The sequence below is a fragment of the Opisthocomus hoazin genome, chromosome 2, assembly GCF_030867145.1.
Source record: "Opisthocomus hoazin isolate bOpiHoa1 chromosome 2, bOpiHoa1.hap1, whole genome shotgun sequence".
Taxonomy (NCBI): domain Eukaryota; kingdom Metazoa; phylum Chordata; class Aves; order Opisthocomiformes; family Opisthocomidae; genus Opisthocomus; species Opisthocomus hoazin.
In genome coordinates, this window is record NC_134415.1 from 128,850,130 (window position 1) to 128,867,961 (window position 17,832).

The following is a 17,832-nucleotide window of genomic DNA, read 5'->3' on the forward strand; positions in this document are numbered from 1 at the left end:
ATAGAAATGATTCAAACGGTCTTCCCACCACTGGCCTGTCATGAATTAGAAGGTCTCTGCAATGATCCCATGACTACGGAGCCAGGCTGAGACTGTGCCGGGGTCCCCCAGAGGACCATAAATTGGTTTAGAGCCACACTAGGATGGTCGTGAGGTAAACGACTACTCACAGCGCATGTGTTGGCCGGCTGGGTGCACTGAAGTGTGAGTTACTGCTGCTGAAAATGTGTCCAGCTTTCTGTTTCAGCTCGGCATGGGCTGATTTACCAAGGTAAATGCGTGCTAGAAAAGAGTGCCTTCAAAATGCACAGCTGTTGGTGGCACGCCGGCCTCGCTGCTGCTGTCACCGAGAGGAACACATTAGGTCCTGTCAGTGGAGGATGAAGAAGATTGTGGGCTGGGAGAGTTGCATCTCCCAGCTGGTCAGCGAGCCCAGGTGTGACAGCATGGGAAAAGTCTCCTGGGACATCCAGGCTTGCGCTGCTAGAGTGCTTTCTTCCAAATGGCTTTCTGCCTTGTGTTTGGACACAGTGAATGTTTTTGCAGGTAATTTCTGTTTTCCTCATAAAATCATATTGGACCTAAAGTCATAACTTTTTTATTAGGAAATCTGAACACTTTGGGCAATTCCCTCTAATCTTCATTCCACCTCCTGCTTTTGATTGGAAATGCCCATTTTTGATGAGAATTTTAAATTTCTCATTGAAAAGTCAGCCTTTTTGGTAGAAAAAACCCTCCTATTTCCATTTCAGCTCAAAAGTACTTTTCTGACAGCTTTTCTTTCAAACCCAAATCCATATTCAGGGAACAATTAAAAAAACTAAGGGCTTTGATGCTAGTCTTGAGATGCCTCAGAAGACCTCAATTTCCAGAGCGTGCTTAGCTCCCACCCCTGAAAACCAGTCCTATTCATAGTACGGTTAGCCAAAAGCAAGTGACAAGAGCTGTGAGAAGTTGCAGTTCCTCAAGCAGAAGAAACAGCCTCACAGAGAGGCCGATTCTTTATATAGTCACAAGTTGTTATAAAGCCTGAGGACAAATACTCAAAACAACCACCTCTCTCCATAAGTGGGACTTAAATCCAGCTGTGAGCAGCTGTCAGGGCGAGGGCAGGAGTTATTTCACCTATCTGTTAAGTCATCTATCCAATGCAAGCTACTAGCAGCAGCTGTAGCAATGGAGATGTTGTGTTTGGGAACCACCATCACGGGCCGGGACTTTGCTGTACTGGGCGCTTTAGAGGTGCACAATTAAGGGTAAATTTTGACTCCACAGAGATCTTCAAGACATCATGAGTGCGTAGGGAACCATACTGAAATGAATGAGGGACTCATACAATGGAAGAACCCACCCCAAGTGAAAAGTGGATTGGCGATACTGCCAAAATTGCGGTTGAATCCAGAATTATGCACTTGCTGCTTGCCTTTGTGTTACTTCCATTAAGACAAATAATGTCAGGAGGAATTAGGCTTTTGTTAACAATAAGTAAATAAATGATTTCTGAGACAGTGGTGTGAAAGCTTGAAGCTGTGAAGTAAGTTGCACAACACTGAGATCAGAAAACAATTTCAAAATGCAAGGAATGCAAAAAAAATTTTAAAAAACCCTAAGAAAAAAAATTATTTTGTATTACTTGCCACACTTCCACAGTCAATAATTTTGCCTGATTGAATTTGAAGTGCTCCCACAGGATATTATTCAGCTCTTTGATTTTTTTACATGATTGATTTGCCTGGATTTTGTGTTTTCTCTATCAATTCACTTGAATTGCCTTCTTTCATGAGAATGTCCCAGATATCTCAAATATCTTGCACGGTTCCTATTAGTCCTTTTTGCCACACAAGACAGAGTCAGACATAGGAACCTTTCTGGAAACTTGGGCACCAGTAGAGAAAAATAAGAAGTTCCCCAGACTGTCAATGAGAATACTCCTCCAAAACTGGAACTGAACCTAACAAACCAAAATTTTTGAGAGCTGAAAAAGGCTAACATGGTACTTAATGCATTTTTTAGCATCTTTCCACTTCTGCCTTCTGGCATGAAGCAGAAGTAAAAGCCACCTCCCTGAAGATAGCTTATGTTGTGCTTCTCACCAGAGTGAGAGGGCTGACAAAAACCCCATGAAACACTGGCAATGTCTGCTCAGTTGTGGAGGTAGGAGGGTGTGGCTGTTTAGAAATATGCCAAGAAAACAATTTTGTGAAAAAAAGCATCGTCTCTAGAAAAATAGTACTTCCACAGAAACAGACCCCGATCCATGTGGTTGAAGAGCTACACCTCCCACAGATTCAATCTCCATGACAAATGTCAGTTTTGAAGAACATTTTGACACTGCAGGAGTTCCTCTGTCTGCCCCATGGCAGAGATGCTCCATCATCATCCATAAGACCAGAAGAACTTAGATCTGCTGTTCCACCCATCCTATTTATTTCTCACACCACTTTTTTCTTTCCTCTTGCCCAGTCTCCCCTAATCCAACACTTGTGCCCACGTTAGGAAATTTTGTATCTTGCTAACTGCTTTCTCCCAAGCTTCCTCTATTTTTTGCCCTCTTCTAACTCTATCTCTCTCTCTGTCCTTAATCTGTAAAACTTCTTTGACACAAATATTTACAAATTGCCGTCAGCAGCTGGGCAGAGGTAGCAGAGGGCTCCTGCTAAAGGGCAATCATCTACCAAATGCTGTCTGCAACCTGCAGATAATTGCAGAGGTGGATGAAGCCAACAAACAATCTCCATGCAGGAGCCCTGTGCATCCTTATTTTATACTCTTTCCTTTATTCTTGTTCTCTTTGTAGTCTCTCTGGGCTCTCTGACGCCTGCTATTTCCTCTGAAATTTTCAGCTGGCTGGATATCGCATCCACAAGTTGTCATGTTGTAGACAGGGCAGCAGACAGAGAAATCTCATGCAGTGGATGTCTCAGATCTCGCTCTACTCAACCAGTGAAAAGGGAGTGCTTTTCCCTCCTAATGTCTTTGATGAGCAAGGGAAACTGGCAGCTACAAACAGTTAATGATGTAAACTGAATCCTCTGAAACACACTGATTAACTCCCCATTTGGCAGTGCTAAAGATGCGGAAACCGCATGCCTGCAACATGACGGCTTGTTCTCAAGACCTGCTGTTGGGAGACCACCACCTTGCCAAACCGCACGGGAAGGCAACGAAAGCAGCAATTGAGCTAAGAATCTTACCTTGTACAGAGGCTTGGTTTAGATGAGGGCTGTTGATAAATTCTCTGCCCTTCGGTAGAAATAGAAAGAAAAAAGAAGACATTTATTACTTTGCTGTGTTTGCAGGAAGACCTGCTCTCACCTTCACAGATAAATGGGAGTCTGATCTGGAGCCCACTTCAGTCAGCCAACAGCCCCTGCATCTGGCTCTGTATGTGTCATGATGGCTTTAGCACATTTTGCCATGATGTGTTCATAGCTGTCTTAACTGTCAGCTTGAATAATCTTTGGCTCCCCTCTGAATAAAAGCATAAATCTGCTACCCATTCATTTAGACCCTGGTCTATCTAACTCTTGTTTACTGATGCCAGATTTCAGATCAATAGGGGATGAGACAATTGCGATATTATCTGAAGCAGAAAACCCAGGATACTCTTTGCCATAATTGTCCCAAGGCTCATGGAAAGTCCTTTGCTCAGGCATATGTTCAGAAAATGGAGGCAGTGATTATATTGGCAAATTAAACAGCAGCAAGGTACAATAACTCCTCTAGGTCTACTTTTAAAACCTTGACATGGTCCCTAGTTTGATTTGGCCTGAACCCTGAGAGTGACCAGCTGACCACAGACCACTCCATTGCTCAGGCATTGGAATAGGCTGACCAGGGAGGTGGTTGAATCACCATCCCTGGAGGTGTTCAAAAAATGTGTAGATATTGCACTTTGGGACATGGTTTAACAGGCAATGGTTGTGTTGGGTTGCCGGCTGGACTTGATGATCTTAGAGGTCTTTTCCATCCTTAATGATTCTATGATTCTATGATAATCCGCAGCTGGGATGCCACCATCTTGTTTTGTGGGCTCAGAGTTTAATACTGTAGAACTGGCCATGAGGGCTCAGCTGGCCTCTACCCAACTCCAAACGCCAATCCTGTGATCAGTCCAAGGTATAGTACCTAGTGACTATAGTGGGTGTTTGACCACTGCCAGGCAAAACGAGTGAACTACAGATGCTGAATTAAAAACACATAGTGTTTTCTGTCCGCACCACCCTTTGACTCCTACTTAGCAACAGTGTGGGGCGGGAGAGCTGCTCACCCGTTGCCCTTTCTAATTTAACTGAAAGAAATACGGCCTTCTCCTGACATGTGAGAGCTTAGTGCCTGTGGCAAAAAAAATGAGTGTCAGAAGGTGATTGATGGTACTGTATTTGCACTGATAGCAGCTCCTCTCCAGTGAGCTGGAGAGAAGCAAATTTAGGAAAAGTACATCCTCTTGGTCAATCTGACATGTGCTGTCATGAAAACTGGTCTTCATAACCATGAGACAACTCAGAAATTAAATCAGAGAAGAGAAAATCATCTCCACCTGTCGTCAAAAACAATGACAGGCAATTCCTCCACCCTCACAGAGCTCAAGATCTAAGACAGTTTTCAGATGACAGTTGAACTTAGAGTTTCTCTTGTGCTAGCTGCTGGATGCAGTGCTGACAACGGCAAGAAAAAACAGCTTCATGTTCTCTTTACAGCAACAGACAGAGATAAAGTGATTTCCCAGGTTTAAACATGGAGTCTGTCATTTGAGGTCACCTAAATCCTGTCCCGGTGTCTAGCTGATCTGTGCCCGTGTAAGCAGAGGCCGTATGAGGAAGAGGTCTTCATGAGGAAGAACTTCTTCCCTCTGAGGGTGACAGAGCACTGGAACAGGCTGCCCAGGGAGGTTGTGGAGTCTCCTTCTCTGGAGATATTCAAGACCCGCCTGGACAAGATCCTGTGCAGCCTACTGTAGGTGACCCTGCTTCGGCAGGGGGGTTGGACTAGATGACCCACAGAGGTCCCTTCCAACCCCTACTATTCTGTGATTCTGTGATTCTGTGACAAGGTCCTGTGCAGCCTGCTCTGGGTGACCCTGTTTCGGCAGGAGGGTTGGACTGGATGACCCACAGAGGTCCCTTCCAACCCCTACTATTCTGTGATTCTGTGATTCTGTATGAATTCAAAGAGAGCAGCAGGTGCTCAGCGTACCTGATTCTCAGCCCAGCCCAACACATCTTAGCTGTAGACCCTCTTTAGTGAACCCGTTGTCCTCCCTGATGGCAAAGTTTCCACTGCGGTTTGCAGCTTTGAATCTTAGCCTGAATCTGACCCATCTTTGTGCCGTTAGCAAGTCAGCAACATCAGCTTGGGTTGCAGAGTGCTTAGGGCAGCAGTCCTGTCTAAATGGTATGGGGATCAGCTTGGAGGACTTGCATCCAAACGACGCAAGGCACTCAGGGCAGTGGCCTCTGCACCTTCTCTCCCTGGCTCCTGTCTTTCTCTCCAGTCCAGCCCACGCAAATAATTGTGCCAGGCTGAACACGACATAACCTTTCAGAGCACCATCATCCCTAGCCCACTCAGCCAAGAACATACCCCCAAAGAGAAAATGGTCTCCTTTTTGATAAAGAAAACAGTGCAAGAAAGGGTTGATTGAACAGTTCACCGCATATTAAGAAGCTCATGGGGGCAAGCCAGGCATGAACATTTGTTTTCTGCCCTTTGAATAACTTTTCCCAATTGGTGACCAAATTTTAGGAAATAGAAGTAGTCAAGATCCTGCTGACAGACACACACGAGTGTCGCCTGCATTACTATGGGCACTGATTGAGCTGTGTAGGATCCCAAAAGGACGCAACACTGCAGGCTTACCTTGCTTGGGGCGGGAGGAGGTTTACTCTTGTTCTTTGGGTTGCTTCCAGAAGTGTGTTTCTCATTGGACGTCAGCTGATTTTTGCTCCCGAGCAACCCCATCCTGGAAGGAAGACCAAAAACGACTTTTTAATGAGGCTGTTGTTGGGATAAGGGGCAGGCTCTGAGGGACAAAACAGTCTTCTCATTCATGTAGAACAAGTTGGAGAAGATGAGAATGCAGGGCAGTGGTACAGGGGAGAGAATGGTCTAAAATCGTTCTGTCTACAGTCTTCCTACTACACTGGACTTTGTGAACCCCATAGTTTCTGTTCCCACACAACTCTAGTGTTTCACAATTTGCAGATGAGGCTTAGACACTATCAGTCACCAGGAAAAAATGAGCACAAATGACTGCTTCGGATATGTCCCCTCTCCAATGCAAAGATCCCCGGCTGGCATTCAGCAGACTTGCTCCAGAGCTGGGTGATGCCTCATGCGTGCACTGCTGCAGGGTTGAAGAGAGGATGACGGAGCTCCTGGAGAATATCACTCTGCTCAGCTGTTTGGATGTACCAGGGCTTCAGGAGTGTCACATAGTCCCGGGACCAAGCCCGAGCCTTACTCATGCTGCTCAGTGCCTTCTGTATGTCGTGTCCCTCCCACGGAGCAAGAGCAGCACATAAATGTGGTAGCTGTCTGCACGGGATGAGTCCCACCCTTCCTTGTGCTTTACGCAGCACAGACACCCACTCAGCTTGTCCATGAAGGCCTGGAGGGACACTTTGGAGGACTGCAAGAAGCTGAGGGAGTCAAATATGGTGTAACTTGCACACATCCTGCCTGTAAAGTGTGGGCCTAGGGCTTGACTCAGTTGTCCATCTGCAGTGTCCTACCACCTTTTGATGTGCTCTGGGGTCTCACAAGGCGTGGGTCTCCCATGCACCATGGATTATGTTTCCAAACCCCATGTATGTGTCTCAGACATTCTGGACACCTTGAGGAGCACTAGACACAAATTAACCAAACCCCTTCCACAGGCTATCCTCTGGTTCACATGAGGGTTTCTACACTTGTGCTTGAAGGCTGGTTTAACCTGCAGCCAAGAAATGTAATTTCAGCCCTGGTCAATACTTCTAACACCATTCTGGATCCAGGTGGTCAAGGTAGCCAAACCATGACAAACTCGGCCTGCTTAGCCCCATGAAAAAGTAGGGAGCAGCTGAAGCCAGCATTACTAAGCTGCTGTTGCCATGGGTACCTACACCCTCCAGCACCAAAGTCTGCCCGAGCCCCTGCTTTGAAAAAAACGACATTGAGAGCTGTGGGATACAGGTCTAAAGAAATCCAACCCGAGCCATCAAACTCTTGTAGCTGAGCAAAGACATGTTGGCTCCTATTCTTACCAAAATAACTCAAGGTCTGCAATGAATATGGAGGATCAGGGACTGGAGGTCCAGGTACCAATGTGGTTAGTCAGTTCCCCCAAATTTCAGTCTGGTGTTGTGGTAGTCAGACTCCAACAGACGTGTTCAAAAAAGCTTCCAGAAAAACAGACTTGTGGGGAAATAAAAATACTCCAGTAAAAGCAACTTTTTTAGCTTTCTAGCACGTCTAATATTTCAAAAACTGGGACTCTGAAATGAGGTTTCTAACACAGACATCTCAATATTTTAAGGTGTTACTTTTTTGAATTATCTTCTCCCTTCTGCCTCGTTTTTATTTTCACTGATAAAGTGGGAAAAATGGGAGGAACTGGATATTTTAAGGTAGCCCAATACACATTTTCCCCCCAACTCGAGGTTTTTCATCATGCATTCTTCTCTGTGTTTTTCTTTGACCTGAGTTTATGGACGGCCCATCCATCTGTACCCAGGTCTCAGCACCGCTCCAGGCACTGATTGCACAGTTGGAGGGGAAGTTTCGCCCACCGAATCAGCCACAGCATTTCCCGCAGCAAGTTCTTTTAAATTTGGCAGCCTCTCTTCTAGGTTGCAACCAGGGTTTGCTTTGCTTAGAAGATCTGGTTGTCATGCAATGGCACATGATTTATTAAGTGAGCTTTTCCCGCCCTTCTACTTGCAAAATGGTGGAAGATAACTTTGTGCCAGGATTTCTGATTCTGAATGGTGTTATTTGCCAGAATAGTACGTGAGAGTAGCTGGAGTTCCCTTTTTATGCAGGGAACTGCAGGGTATCATTTTAAGTCAAGGCTGGATGATAGGCAAGTTTTAGGTACCGTGCTCATTACCAGCCATGAAAGCCACAAAGTCTACCTGTGTCTACATACCTGTCTACAGTCCTTGTTACTATCTCACTGGAGCATCTTGGGGTCTTTGATGTACCCTGCTCCCAAATGAAAGACGCAGATGTGGCAATTGCCATCTTTTTGGTAGAGTTCGGGAATGTGAGATATAGCACGAGTCGGCAATATGCTTTGACCTCCAGTCATGTCACCAGGATGCTCTTCCAATTGATGGACTGTCTGCAGGATGGTGGATGCATGTTTTGGGGGTTTGAGTTGCTCACAGTGATGGCATTGAAGGGGCAGAGTGGGAAAGGGCATGAAGGAAAGTCCATCTCAGCAACTCCCATCAGGGTTTTGTGGCCATTCCAGCTCCTCTGACAGGGTTTTAGAGGAGTGGGGACCATGCTGTAACCTATGCATTTCCCAACGGTGCTCCTGTGTCCAAGGGGACATTGCAACCCTTTCTGAAACACACTGAGGCTGGAAATACCTCTCTGCACGCTTGCACAAGCTGAGCTTTCTCTCCACACACATGTCGTAGACACATACATGCAAAGCAGCACAGAGAAGTGAACAGCATGTCCCAGCACGGGAGGGAAATGGAACTGGTGAAAAGTCTCCCACAAAGGTCACTTGCTCCCAACCACGCACCAAAGATGTTAACACAGCTCTGGGTAGTCATAGACGCTATGAGATCCACCCTTTGCTCTCTCCAGGTCACCTCCACAGCCTTCGACAGCCAACGTGACCATGCTCCATGCTGGCTGGTGTTACGAAAATCCCAAAACAGTGCCGCAGACAAACGTTGTCAGATGCGGAGAGCTTCTGGTGAGCTCCCAGCCCACAGCTGGTGGAGTTTTCACTGTTTAAAAAGTAATTTTTTTGTTTCCAGAAAAAGATGGCTGAGTTGAATCTATGTTGTTCCACAGTGTCTCTGCTTCTGATTAATGGCATTTAAAATTAGCTTTAAAAGAAAAAAATTAGTAAAGTGACCGATAGTTGTTCTCCCAGCCTTTTTTTTTTTTTTCCCAGTGGAAAAGAGGGCTGGGGAGAAAACAGTAACTCAGAAAATCATGAAACTTTCCTTTTGTGAATTTACAGTTTTTCATATCTAAAAATGTTTGTTTATTTTTAATAACTGAGAGTGGGGAAACTCGTTTCCTCAACTTTACTCAAGTTCAAAAAAAGAAGATTTATAAAACAAGTTCTTTTTAAAACAAACAGAAAATGAAACAGAACAAAAACATTTTAAGGCAACGCAAAATTTTTCTGCATGCTTGATAAGTTTTAGAAAAAAATAGTCCAGCTTGGCTGCTGATAATTTCTGAGTAAAAATATTTGACGTAGAAACACTAGATGCTTCTATAGGACCTCTAAAACATGCTGTGTGCTGCATGCTGCAGGGTGACAGAAGGTAATCTTAGTAACCTGCAGAGGGGCAGTTGATGTGACATTTTGGCTAGCGAGAACGGGATGCAGGTACAGATTGTCCCACAGCAATGAGCCAAGGGGAGGTCTTCTGAATTTTCCACCAGAAGGCCTTTCTCCAGCAATGCTTCTGCTGGCATTTGGACAACTTTTTCTGTGGTGGAGAGGAGAAGACGTGACTAAATCTCCTATCACTCGCTCATCTTCAAAGAGGGTTGGAGAACATACTCTATAGGAGAAACCCACCAAGCTGACCTTGAAACTCCAGGAAGACGAACGTCCAACAGAGGTGGACACAAGTCTTTGTTGACCACAGGTTTGGAGACCTGCCTTGCCCCTTTGCTCCGCGTGTTTTGAGTGCCCAAGACAGGCTAAAGCAAGCAGGACAATGTCAAAGTGGACCTGCTAGACACACTTACTCCTTTTGTTGCAGCAGATCAGAGGGTTAAATGGAGGTACCTGGGCTAAGCCAGGCACTGCAAGCATTTGCCCATCTCATCTTTACGGTAAGCAGCCCTGCACCATGGGCACACCATCTACTGCGGTTGGCTGGTTTCCGCTACCAGAGCACGAGAGCTCAAAAGTTGTTTCTGATGTGAGTGCCGTAATGTCTCCCACAACAGGGATGTGGATGGCACAGACAAACAGTTCTGGGATTGCATGGGTGAATGGGGGGGAAAAACCAAGACAAAATGTAGCAGAAAAGCAGAAGTCTCGGCTCACCATTTGCCTCACCCCATGAAACTGTGCCATGGGAAAATAGGTAGAGACCAGGGCAAGCCAATAGTGTTTCACTGTGAAGGCACCTCCAAAACCCCCCCCCCAAGCCCAGTGAAATCACGAAATGAGCCCCTTTTTCATTCAGATTCTAGAGTGGGTCTGGCAAAGTGTTTTCATAGTTCACCAAGATTAGATATCTCACCTCATTTTAAAACTTCAGAATGTCTTTTTTAAGAAAGCGCATTTTAAAAGGAAATGGCAGTAAAAAACCTAAGAAGATTACTTTGAAAATGTAGAAATAGCAAATTATGAAGTGTCTTCAATGCTGAATTTCTCTTTGCAAGTCCTTCCCCTTCCAGAAAGAATTGCTGAAATCAACTCACTTTAGATAAAACAATTTAAGCATTCCAGATCTGCATTTTTGCATCAGCGAGGAGCAAAAAAGTTTAATAGAGAAAAAAAATATTCCTCCAGTTCTAGGCACACCACAGCTGCACTAAATTCTGTTTTTCCTCAATAAAATAGCTCTTCAACCCATTTCCCAACCTGGCACCCTTGGTGAATTTCTTTGCAAGGCACAAAACCAGAGAATTACTGAAGACCTTGGTGACATCAGCTACTGAAATGGGAATGACAATTTCCTACCTACGTGTTTTCTGCTGTGACCGTTTTCTACTCTTGCTAGGGTCAAGTTCTTTTTGTCTTTTTTTTTTTTAATGATTAACGACTTTGTTGCTAGGAGGTGGTTAGAAGACAGCTACAAACAAGTGCGCTGTGCTATAAACAGCACTGACCATGCAGAAGGCAGACCATAGCCACCATCCTCTAGCAGGACACAGTGGCCGAAGTCTTGTTGAAGACCCCTGCCTACATGTGGGAGAGCAGCAAGACCTTCTGCGATGATATGCACAGTGCTGGGTCTCCAAGTAACGTCAAGGGGACTTTCATAGCCGAAAGCTGCTGCTCAGCAGGGCCAGGCTGTGTGAGGAGGAATTACAGCCATGCAAGAAGTCCCCGTGAAGAGCTGGGGAGCCCGGAGCAAGAAGCACCATGCTTTTTGCTGGGGAGTGAAGCACATGTCTGACTTGCATGTTGCATCCTTGCTGGAGAACTGGAAATATCCTACTGGCAATGTTCAAATCCCATCCAGTCCTGGTCCTTGCTGGATAAATATATTAAGTTGTATTTGTGCTTGCATTGAGACTGCTGGCCTGTGTAAAAGGTCTTTGAGCATGAAGTTCAACCCCCGGCAGCAACCAGGCTCTCCAGCTAATGCTGATGAGGTGCTACGGTTGGTGCTGTGCTGCTGCAAGTCCCAGTCTTGAGCACAGCCAGCGTGGCCAAACTAGTCTTGGCAATGTCTGTCCCCTGTCAGCCCAGGGCAGACGGAGGACAAATCCAGGAGCTCCGTGCTCCTGCAATTTATCCCTCAGTGAGGGGTACACATTGCAGAAATTAGATTGGAGCCCACTGGTTTATTTTGGGATCTCTTGCTGCAATCCTAGCCAGTTTACCACTTCCATCACAACTTAAGTCTGCACTGAACCTACCATCTTTCTTAGGCATTTCAGGTGAACCTGGGCCAAGCAAGCGAACCAAGAAGAAAATCTGTCTGTTTCAGGCCTTTTTGAAGAGCTGGAAGACCCCAGGGAAGAAGGCTGTGTATGAGGCTGGGGGTGGGAGAGGACAGATTTCCAGGACCCTGAGTTTAAGCAGATGCAAAAAGTTGCTTGACAGGTGGGAAAAAAAAAAAAAAAAAAAGATAATAAAAGCTTCTTGCTCTCTCCAGAAGTAGAAAACAGCGTGGTCATTCTCTAATCAAAGCATCTGTCTGGAGGAAAAATGGCTGCTTACACTGAGCATTACGCCCTGCTGGAACCTGGCAGATGCTCGGCTGAGCTCCAAGAACGCGGGCTAGGAAAGCAGAGCCAGGGCTCGGTGTCCCAGGGAGGGAAGAGCAGGAGGGCAGGCTGCTTATCCCACCTCCCTTAAACATGCTTTGCTAGTGAGCTCACCCCAGGTGTTGTATCACCCAGGTGGGATGTCTGCTGGGGATGGCTCTGCAGGACCTGAAGATCTGAAGCACAGGGAGGTGGGATGCACTGGAGCGGGGGAAGGAGGAGGATGGGGCCAGGAGAAGCAGGCCTGAGAGGGGACCTTAGAAATGCTTATAAATATCTCAAGGGTGGGTGTCAAGAGGATGGGGTAAGACTCTTTTCAGTGCTGGCCAGCGACAGGACAAGGGGCAATGGGCACAAAATGAAGCCTGGGAAGTTCCAGCTGAAGATGAGGAAGAACTTCTTCCCTCTGAGGGTGACGGAGCCCTGGCCCAGGCTGCCCAGGGAGGTTGTGGAGTCTCCCTCTCTGAAGATATTCAAGACCCGCCTGCACAAGGTCCTGTGCAGACTGCTGTAGACGACCCTGCTTTGGCAGGGGTTTGGACTAGATGACCCACAGAGGTCCCTTCCAAACTCTACCAATCTGTGATTCTGAGATTCTGTAATGGCTACCCTGATTTCTGCCCTGGAAAAGGCTCTTCCTGGAGGCCCTGCATCCCAGAGGCTGCCTTTTCCTAGCAAGAGGAAAAGGGCTTTGTAGCACCCATTAGCCACATCCCAAGAGGGGCAATGGAGCTGGTGGCAGGCTGGTGCTCAGACATTCAATGCTGACAGAGACCCCCTCCATGGTTTGGGTCTCAGAAGGAACGATGCTCTCTCGCAGCATCCTCAGATGAGGCAAAGGGCTGCTGGTAGAGGTGTACAGCTCCAGCTCCCCACCTGAACAACTCCAACCGCTTGGAAAGCTGTGTCAGAAATAGCTACTGGATGCAGAGCCCTTCCCCTACCCATCCCAGTTGTGTCCAGCTCCGGCCAGCCTTCCCCATACATACACGCTCTCTTCCCCCCAGGCCCCAGGGGGACAGGGAAGGATGGGAGCACCAGGGTGTGCACACCTGGCACTGGTTTGTCCTCCTCTCCTTTTGCAGCAAACCAAGGGAACAGCATGCCTGCAAACCAGCCCTCCATGCTGGATCTCAGCAGTTGCTGGGTAGCAGCTCCACCGTCATCTTTCTACCCCACAGATCTTGGGAAAGGGAAATGGGGGGGGAGGGGTGGGGGGTGGGGCATCACACGATGGGATGGGAGAGAGGAAGAGGACAGAGAAAATCCTGCTGGGCTTATCACCACCCTGAGGGGAATTTGGATGGATGTGGGTGTTCCCTACTTGCCTGCTTCCTACGAAGCTTCTCCTGGAGACACGATCCGAGGACGGACGAACCGCTGGACTGACCCATGACAGATGCTCCATGGGGCTGAGGGCCCTTGCTGAATATCCCTGTTAGAGACCACCGGCTCCCACCGCATCCACACCATCCATGGGACCGATTGCTTTGAATGTTACTCCCCCAGACTGCAGGAGCAGCCTGATTTTGCAAATGTTTTTAATGGACTTTCTTTTTTTAATCAGGTCTTTGTGTCAGAACTGACTCTTTTCATCCCCCCAAGGATTCCTTGCTCTATTTTGAATGTAAAAATGATCATCAGGGAGGGGGTGGGAGCTGCACTTCCCAGACAACCTGGCCAATGAAAATAGCAGCGAGGATGGCAAGAAACCCAAAGAGAATCCAGACACAAAACCCGGCAAAACCCACAGGCTATTAACAGCTGTTATTAAAGACAGCTACAAGGACTGTGAATGGGTTGTGTTTCCACTATGCAAACCACTAAATTTTAGGAAACAGCTGAACAAACCGGTTTTGCAGTGATCTTTCCTTTCTGTCATTAAAAAAGACCTTTTTCAGATTAAATGCCTCTTGTTCCAGTGAGACCCAACGCTCTATGAACCTACTCAACCATAGCACTGAGGAGGCAGTGTGGTCTAACGAATGAAGACCTGGACAGGGACTTGTGGGTGACTCTGAGGAAGTGACTTTCTCATTCTGCCTCAGCATGTTCAATAGGGAGACTGAAACGACTCCTTCTTAGGAACTAAATGTTGTATAAGAAACAAGATTTGTTTCTACAGACTCCTGAGGCTTCCCGTAGGGTGCATTAAGAGCTGGCCTCTCTGGGATGTTTCCAATGTGTTTGTTTAATCTGTTGCAGAGATGAGGCCCCCTAAAAGCTCACTGTGTAAACCTCTGTGGGTAATTGCATGATGTCGTTTTTACATTTCATGGGGCAGCAGGAGCAAAGGCACTCTTGGTCTCAGCCATCTTGAGGCTGGAATGACCTCAAGTAGTTTGCACTCACTGAGAAGGACAAACACAAGCCGACATTCGCAGAGTGTGATGCACAACCTAAAAGTCGCCCACACGCTGGTGATATTGTTTACAGGAGGAAAGGCTTTGTGAAGTAGATCAAAGCTGAGGTCAATGCAGAGGACCTTTACCAGCCATAAGACCCAAGGACAAGACTCAGCTGGCTGAGGACATGATGCTGAGTGAGGTGGAAGCAGCTGTTCCAGGATGCACGTGTTTGATGCCCCAGCACTGCTCATGGGGCTGTGAAATGCCCTCCCTGGTAAACCCCCACCAGTCATGTGGCGTGGAAATCAGCCTTGGCTTTGCAACTGCTCTGTGGTCATGACAAAGGAAGAAAACCCTGTCAAGGGGCTGCAAGGCTGGCTGGGCCATTAGCAGGGGTCTGCAGGTGCTTGGGCATCACACCATGCTTCTTATGGTAGGAGGCCAGCACAGAGTGACTCTGACGACATCCAGGACCAATCAGACCACCCCATCACTCCTCAGCCCAGTGTGCTGCAAGGTCAAGACTGCTATTTGCATACCAAGGAGATACAGAAATAAAGAAGCCTTTGCAGGTTTGTCAAACTTCTCCCTTCCTGGCTTGCCTTTTGCCAGCTCATTTCTCCTCCAGCTAAGGGTAGGGAAGACAGGAGACTGATTGATACCGTTGAGTTGGGGCTAGGGAAGGAGAGGACAGCTTCATGGTTAGCTGGAGCACTTTGAGCTTTAGGGCAGGGGCTCATCGTTTAGCAGACAGTGCATCTAAGATACCTGACAGCTCTTTGCTAAGCGAGCTTCACTTCCTATTCCTACAAAAAGGGAAGCTGCTTTTTTAGAAAACTGCTTGTCACCCACCACTGAGGTGGGAAGGTGAAGCAAAGGCTTAGAAATAAGCTAGCGGCTGCCAAGTCATCTTGGGAAACAGGGCAACGGTGTGGCGGCTCCAGACAGAAATCTGCTTCTGATTTGAGATGCTCTCCTGATGCTGACAGTGGGGAAACCCAGCAGCTGCAGCTGGGCTGCTGCAAAGACCCTTCCAGCGACGGGCACGGTTCGAGGGTCTCAGAAGCAAGAAGTAAAAAATACAAAGGATTAGCTATGGTGTGGTCTGCCTATTGCATCTCAGGAAGGTCTTCTGATATCTGAGATGTACTGGCTGTGCCTCTGCATGTCACCTGGGGCACATCCCTTCATCTCTTTTCCTCTTCTGTTGCCTCCAGGCTGGGCATCTCATGGAGGTGAGACAAGACCCGGAGTTAAGAAGTCCAGGCAGAGAGTGCTCTTCTGCAATTTGCTTACTCAGAACTCATAAAGTGACCGCACAGTCATGTCCTTTGAAAGCAGCTGGAGGGAGACCACTGAGAAAGCATGTGAAAAAGGGCACTAAAAGGAGAGAAAGTCTCTCGCATGCAGCTCCTTGGTCACTCCAGATGGGCTCCACCTGCCGCTGCTTCCCTGACCTGAAAGCACAGGCTATAATCTCACCCAGCTGAGTAGGGTCTGTCTGGCAGTGGCTTCCACCTTGTTTTCATATGTCAGTCTCCAGATGTTCTCCAGTATCTTTGCAGGCCTCTACATGAGTGTGCAATCCTAAGACTGACTTACAGTCCTCTGTAAGACATGCACGGAGACCTGAGCCCAGGCCACGCGATAAGTTGCCATGGGCTCTTAGGCTTGCCCCTAAGCAAGACCTCGAGGACCTACCACTCCACAGGACATGGAGAAGGACCAGAAAATGTGGCAGCCTCCCTCCAGACGACCCACAGCCCGCCAGGATGACCCCACAGCCACACACCTACACCAGTGGCCTTCTGCATAGCCTCCTGCAGCAGCGCCCACTCCCACTGCATTTTGTCCAGTTCACACCAAACCAAAAGCATCCTTGTTAAAGTGCCTGCTGCAGAAGTGACTCTGGCTTGTATCTGAAACCACCGAGAGGGATGAAGGTACCTCTCCTCTTCCAGCTGGCCCCCAGGGAAGCTTCCCTGTTTTGCTGCTGTGAAAGCTGTGCAGCTCATTCCCTCCAGATGTTGTTTTCACTGTCTGACCATGTTTTTCTCTTCCTTGTTAAGAAGGAGGAGCCTAATTTACCATTTGAACCTCCCTGTTTCCATTCCTCTATCAGGTTAAAAGTTTAGTTAGTGCAATGCACTGTTGCTCCTGGAAGCTGCTGATGCAATATAACCAACCCACCAGCCTCCATTTTGAGCACTTAGACTTTCTGGGCTCTCTGAGGCAGCATCCTGACTAGTAAAATAGGCAATATTGGGGCTCATTCTCCCACCCTCCAAAATTAGGTGGCTGCATCCAAACCCCTTGCAGTCCCTGTCCCATGCTAGCTCGTGGCCTGTGTTTGGGAAAGTCTAGCCTGATTGCTCAGGTTGTACTGTTGGGTCTCTGCTTTCCAAGAGGATCCCTTTTCCCCCTAATTTACTATCCTAAACACTTCACCATGATGGGGTTGACACTCAGACACAGGCACCTGCTGTAGCCCCAGCTACCAGACCAGCCCAAGTGCAGGGTGGTGATGGGATCCCTCTCGTTTCACTATTGTTCTTTATAGCTGAATCCTGTGGGAATTGCAGGGCTGCTTAAGGGAATGGGATGAAAATGCAGCAGTGACTTTGGCTGATGGTAACTAGAGGGTATTCTGCTAGTAGGGACCACAAAGCGATTTCATCTAGATCCAGTCAGGAAAAGCATTTTTTGAAGGGAGAAAGTGACTTCTTTTTCATTTTCTTCTTCTCACACACAAATAAGAGAACTAATGAGGAGAAATACATGTATCTTAAAACTGACACTGTTCTGGTGACCTCATGGAAGCGTGAATTTCCACTCTCTAGAATCAGTACAACTGCTTGCAGAGAATAGCCGCCGGAGAAGCATCTAGCACAGACCTCTGCCCTGAGGCAGGATCAGCCTTCACAAAACCATTTTGGGAAGCCTTTGTTCCTTGCTCCCTAAATCCTGCCCATGCTGGACTTTACTTCCTCGAGTTCCTTGCTTTGCCAGTGTCCACACTTTCACTAACATCAAGTTGATGCCTGTGCGGTACTGGGTTTAAACAGTCAGGATTTCTTCCCACCTGGCTAAGACCCCTCTTGAACAGAGCCCCATGATCTCAATTCCCTTCCATGCACAGTTGTTATTCATTGCAGCCCACCCAGCGACTTTGACACAGAAAGGTTTTTCCCACTTTTCCACTGAAATTTCCAGGAAAAAAAGCATTCCATGGGAAATCGCCACTCTTGAAAAGGTTCTGTCACTAAAACACCACACGTATTGGCATCTTTCACTGGAAAAGGAGTGATTCCCCATACAAGTTTGCCGTACTAATGTCTCAAGTAGCTGC

The 17,832-nt window shown here is 47.3% G+C and overlaps 1 protein-coding gene across 1 annotated transcript in view; it reads right to left on the bottom strand.

The window, feature by feature from the left end:
- Positions 1-13,543, bottom strand: part of BLK (BLK proto-oncogene, Src family tyrosine kinase) — a 37,287-nt gene extending 23,744 nt beyond the window's left edge. The window contains exons 1-3 of the mRNA XM_009942310.2: positions 13,464-13,543; positions 5,860-5,962; positions 3,195-3,243 (exon numbers count right to left, since the gene is read on the bottom strand). Of these exons, the coding sequence (XP_009940612.2) occupies positions 3,195-3,243; positions 5,860-5,962; positions 13,464-13,543 (232 nt within the window). The remainder of the gene's footprint in view (positions 1-3,194; positions 3,244-5,859; positions 5,963-13,463) is intronic.
- Between the last annotated feature and the right edge of the window lie 4,289 nt (positions 13,544-17,832).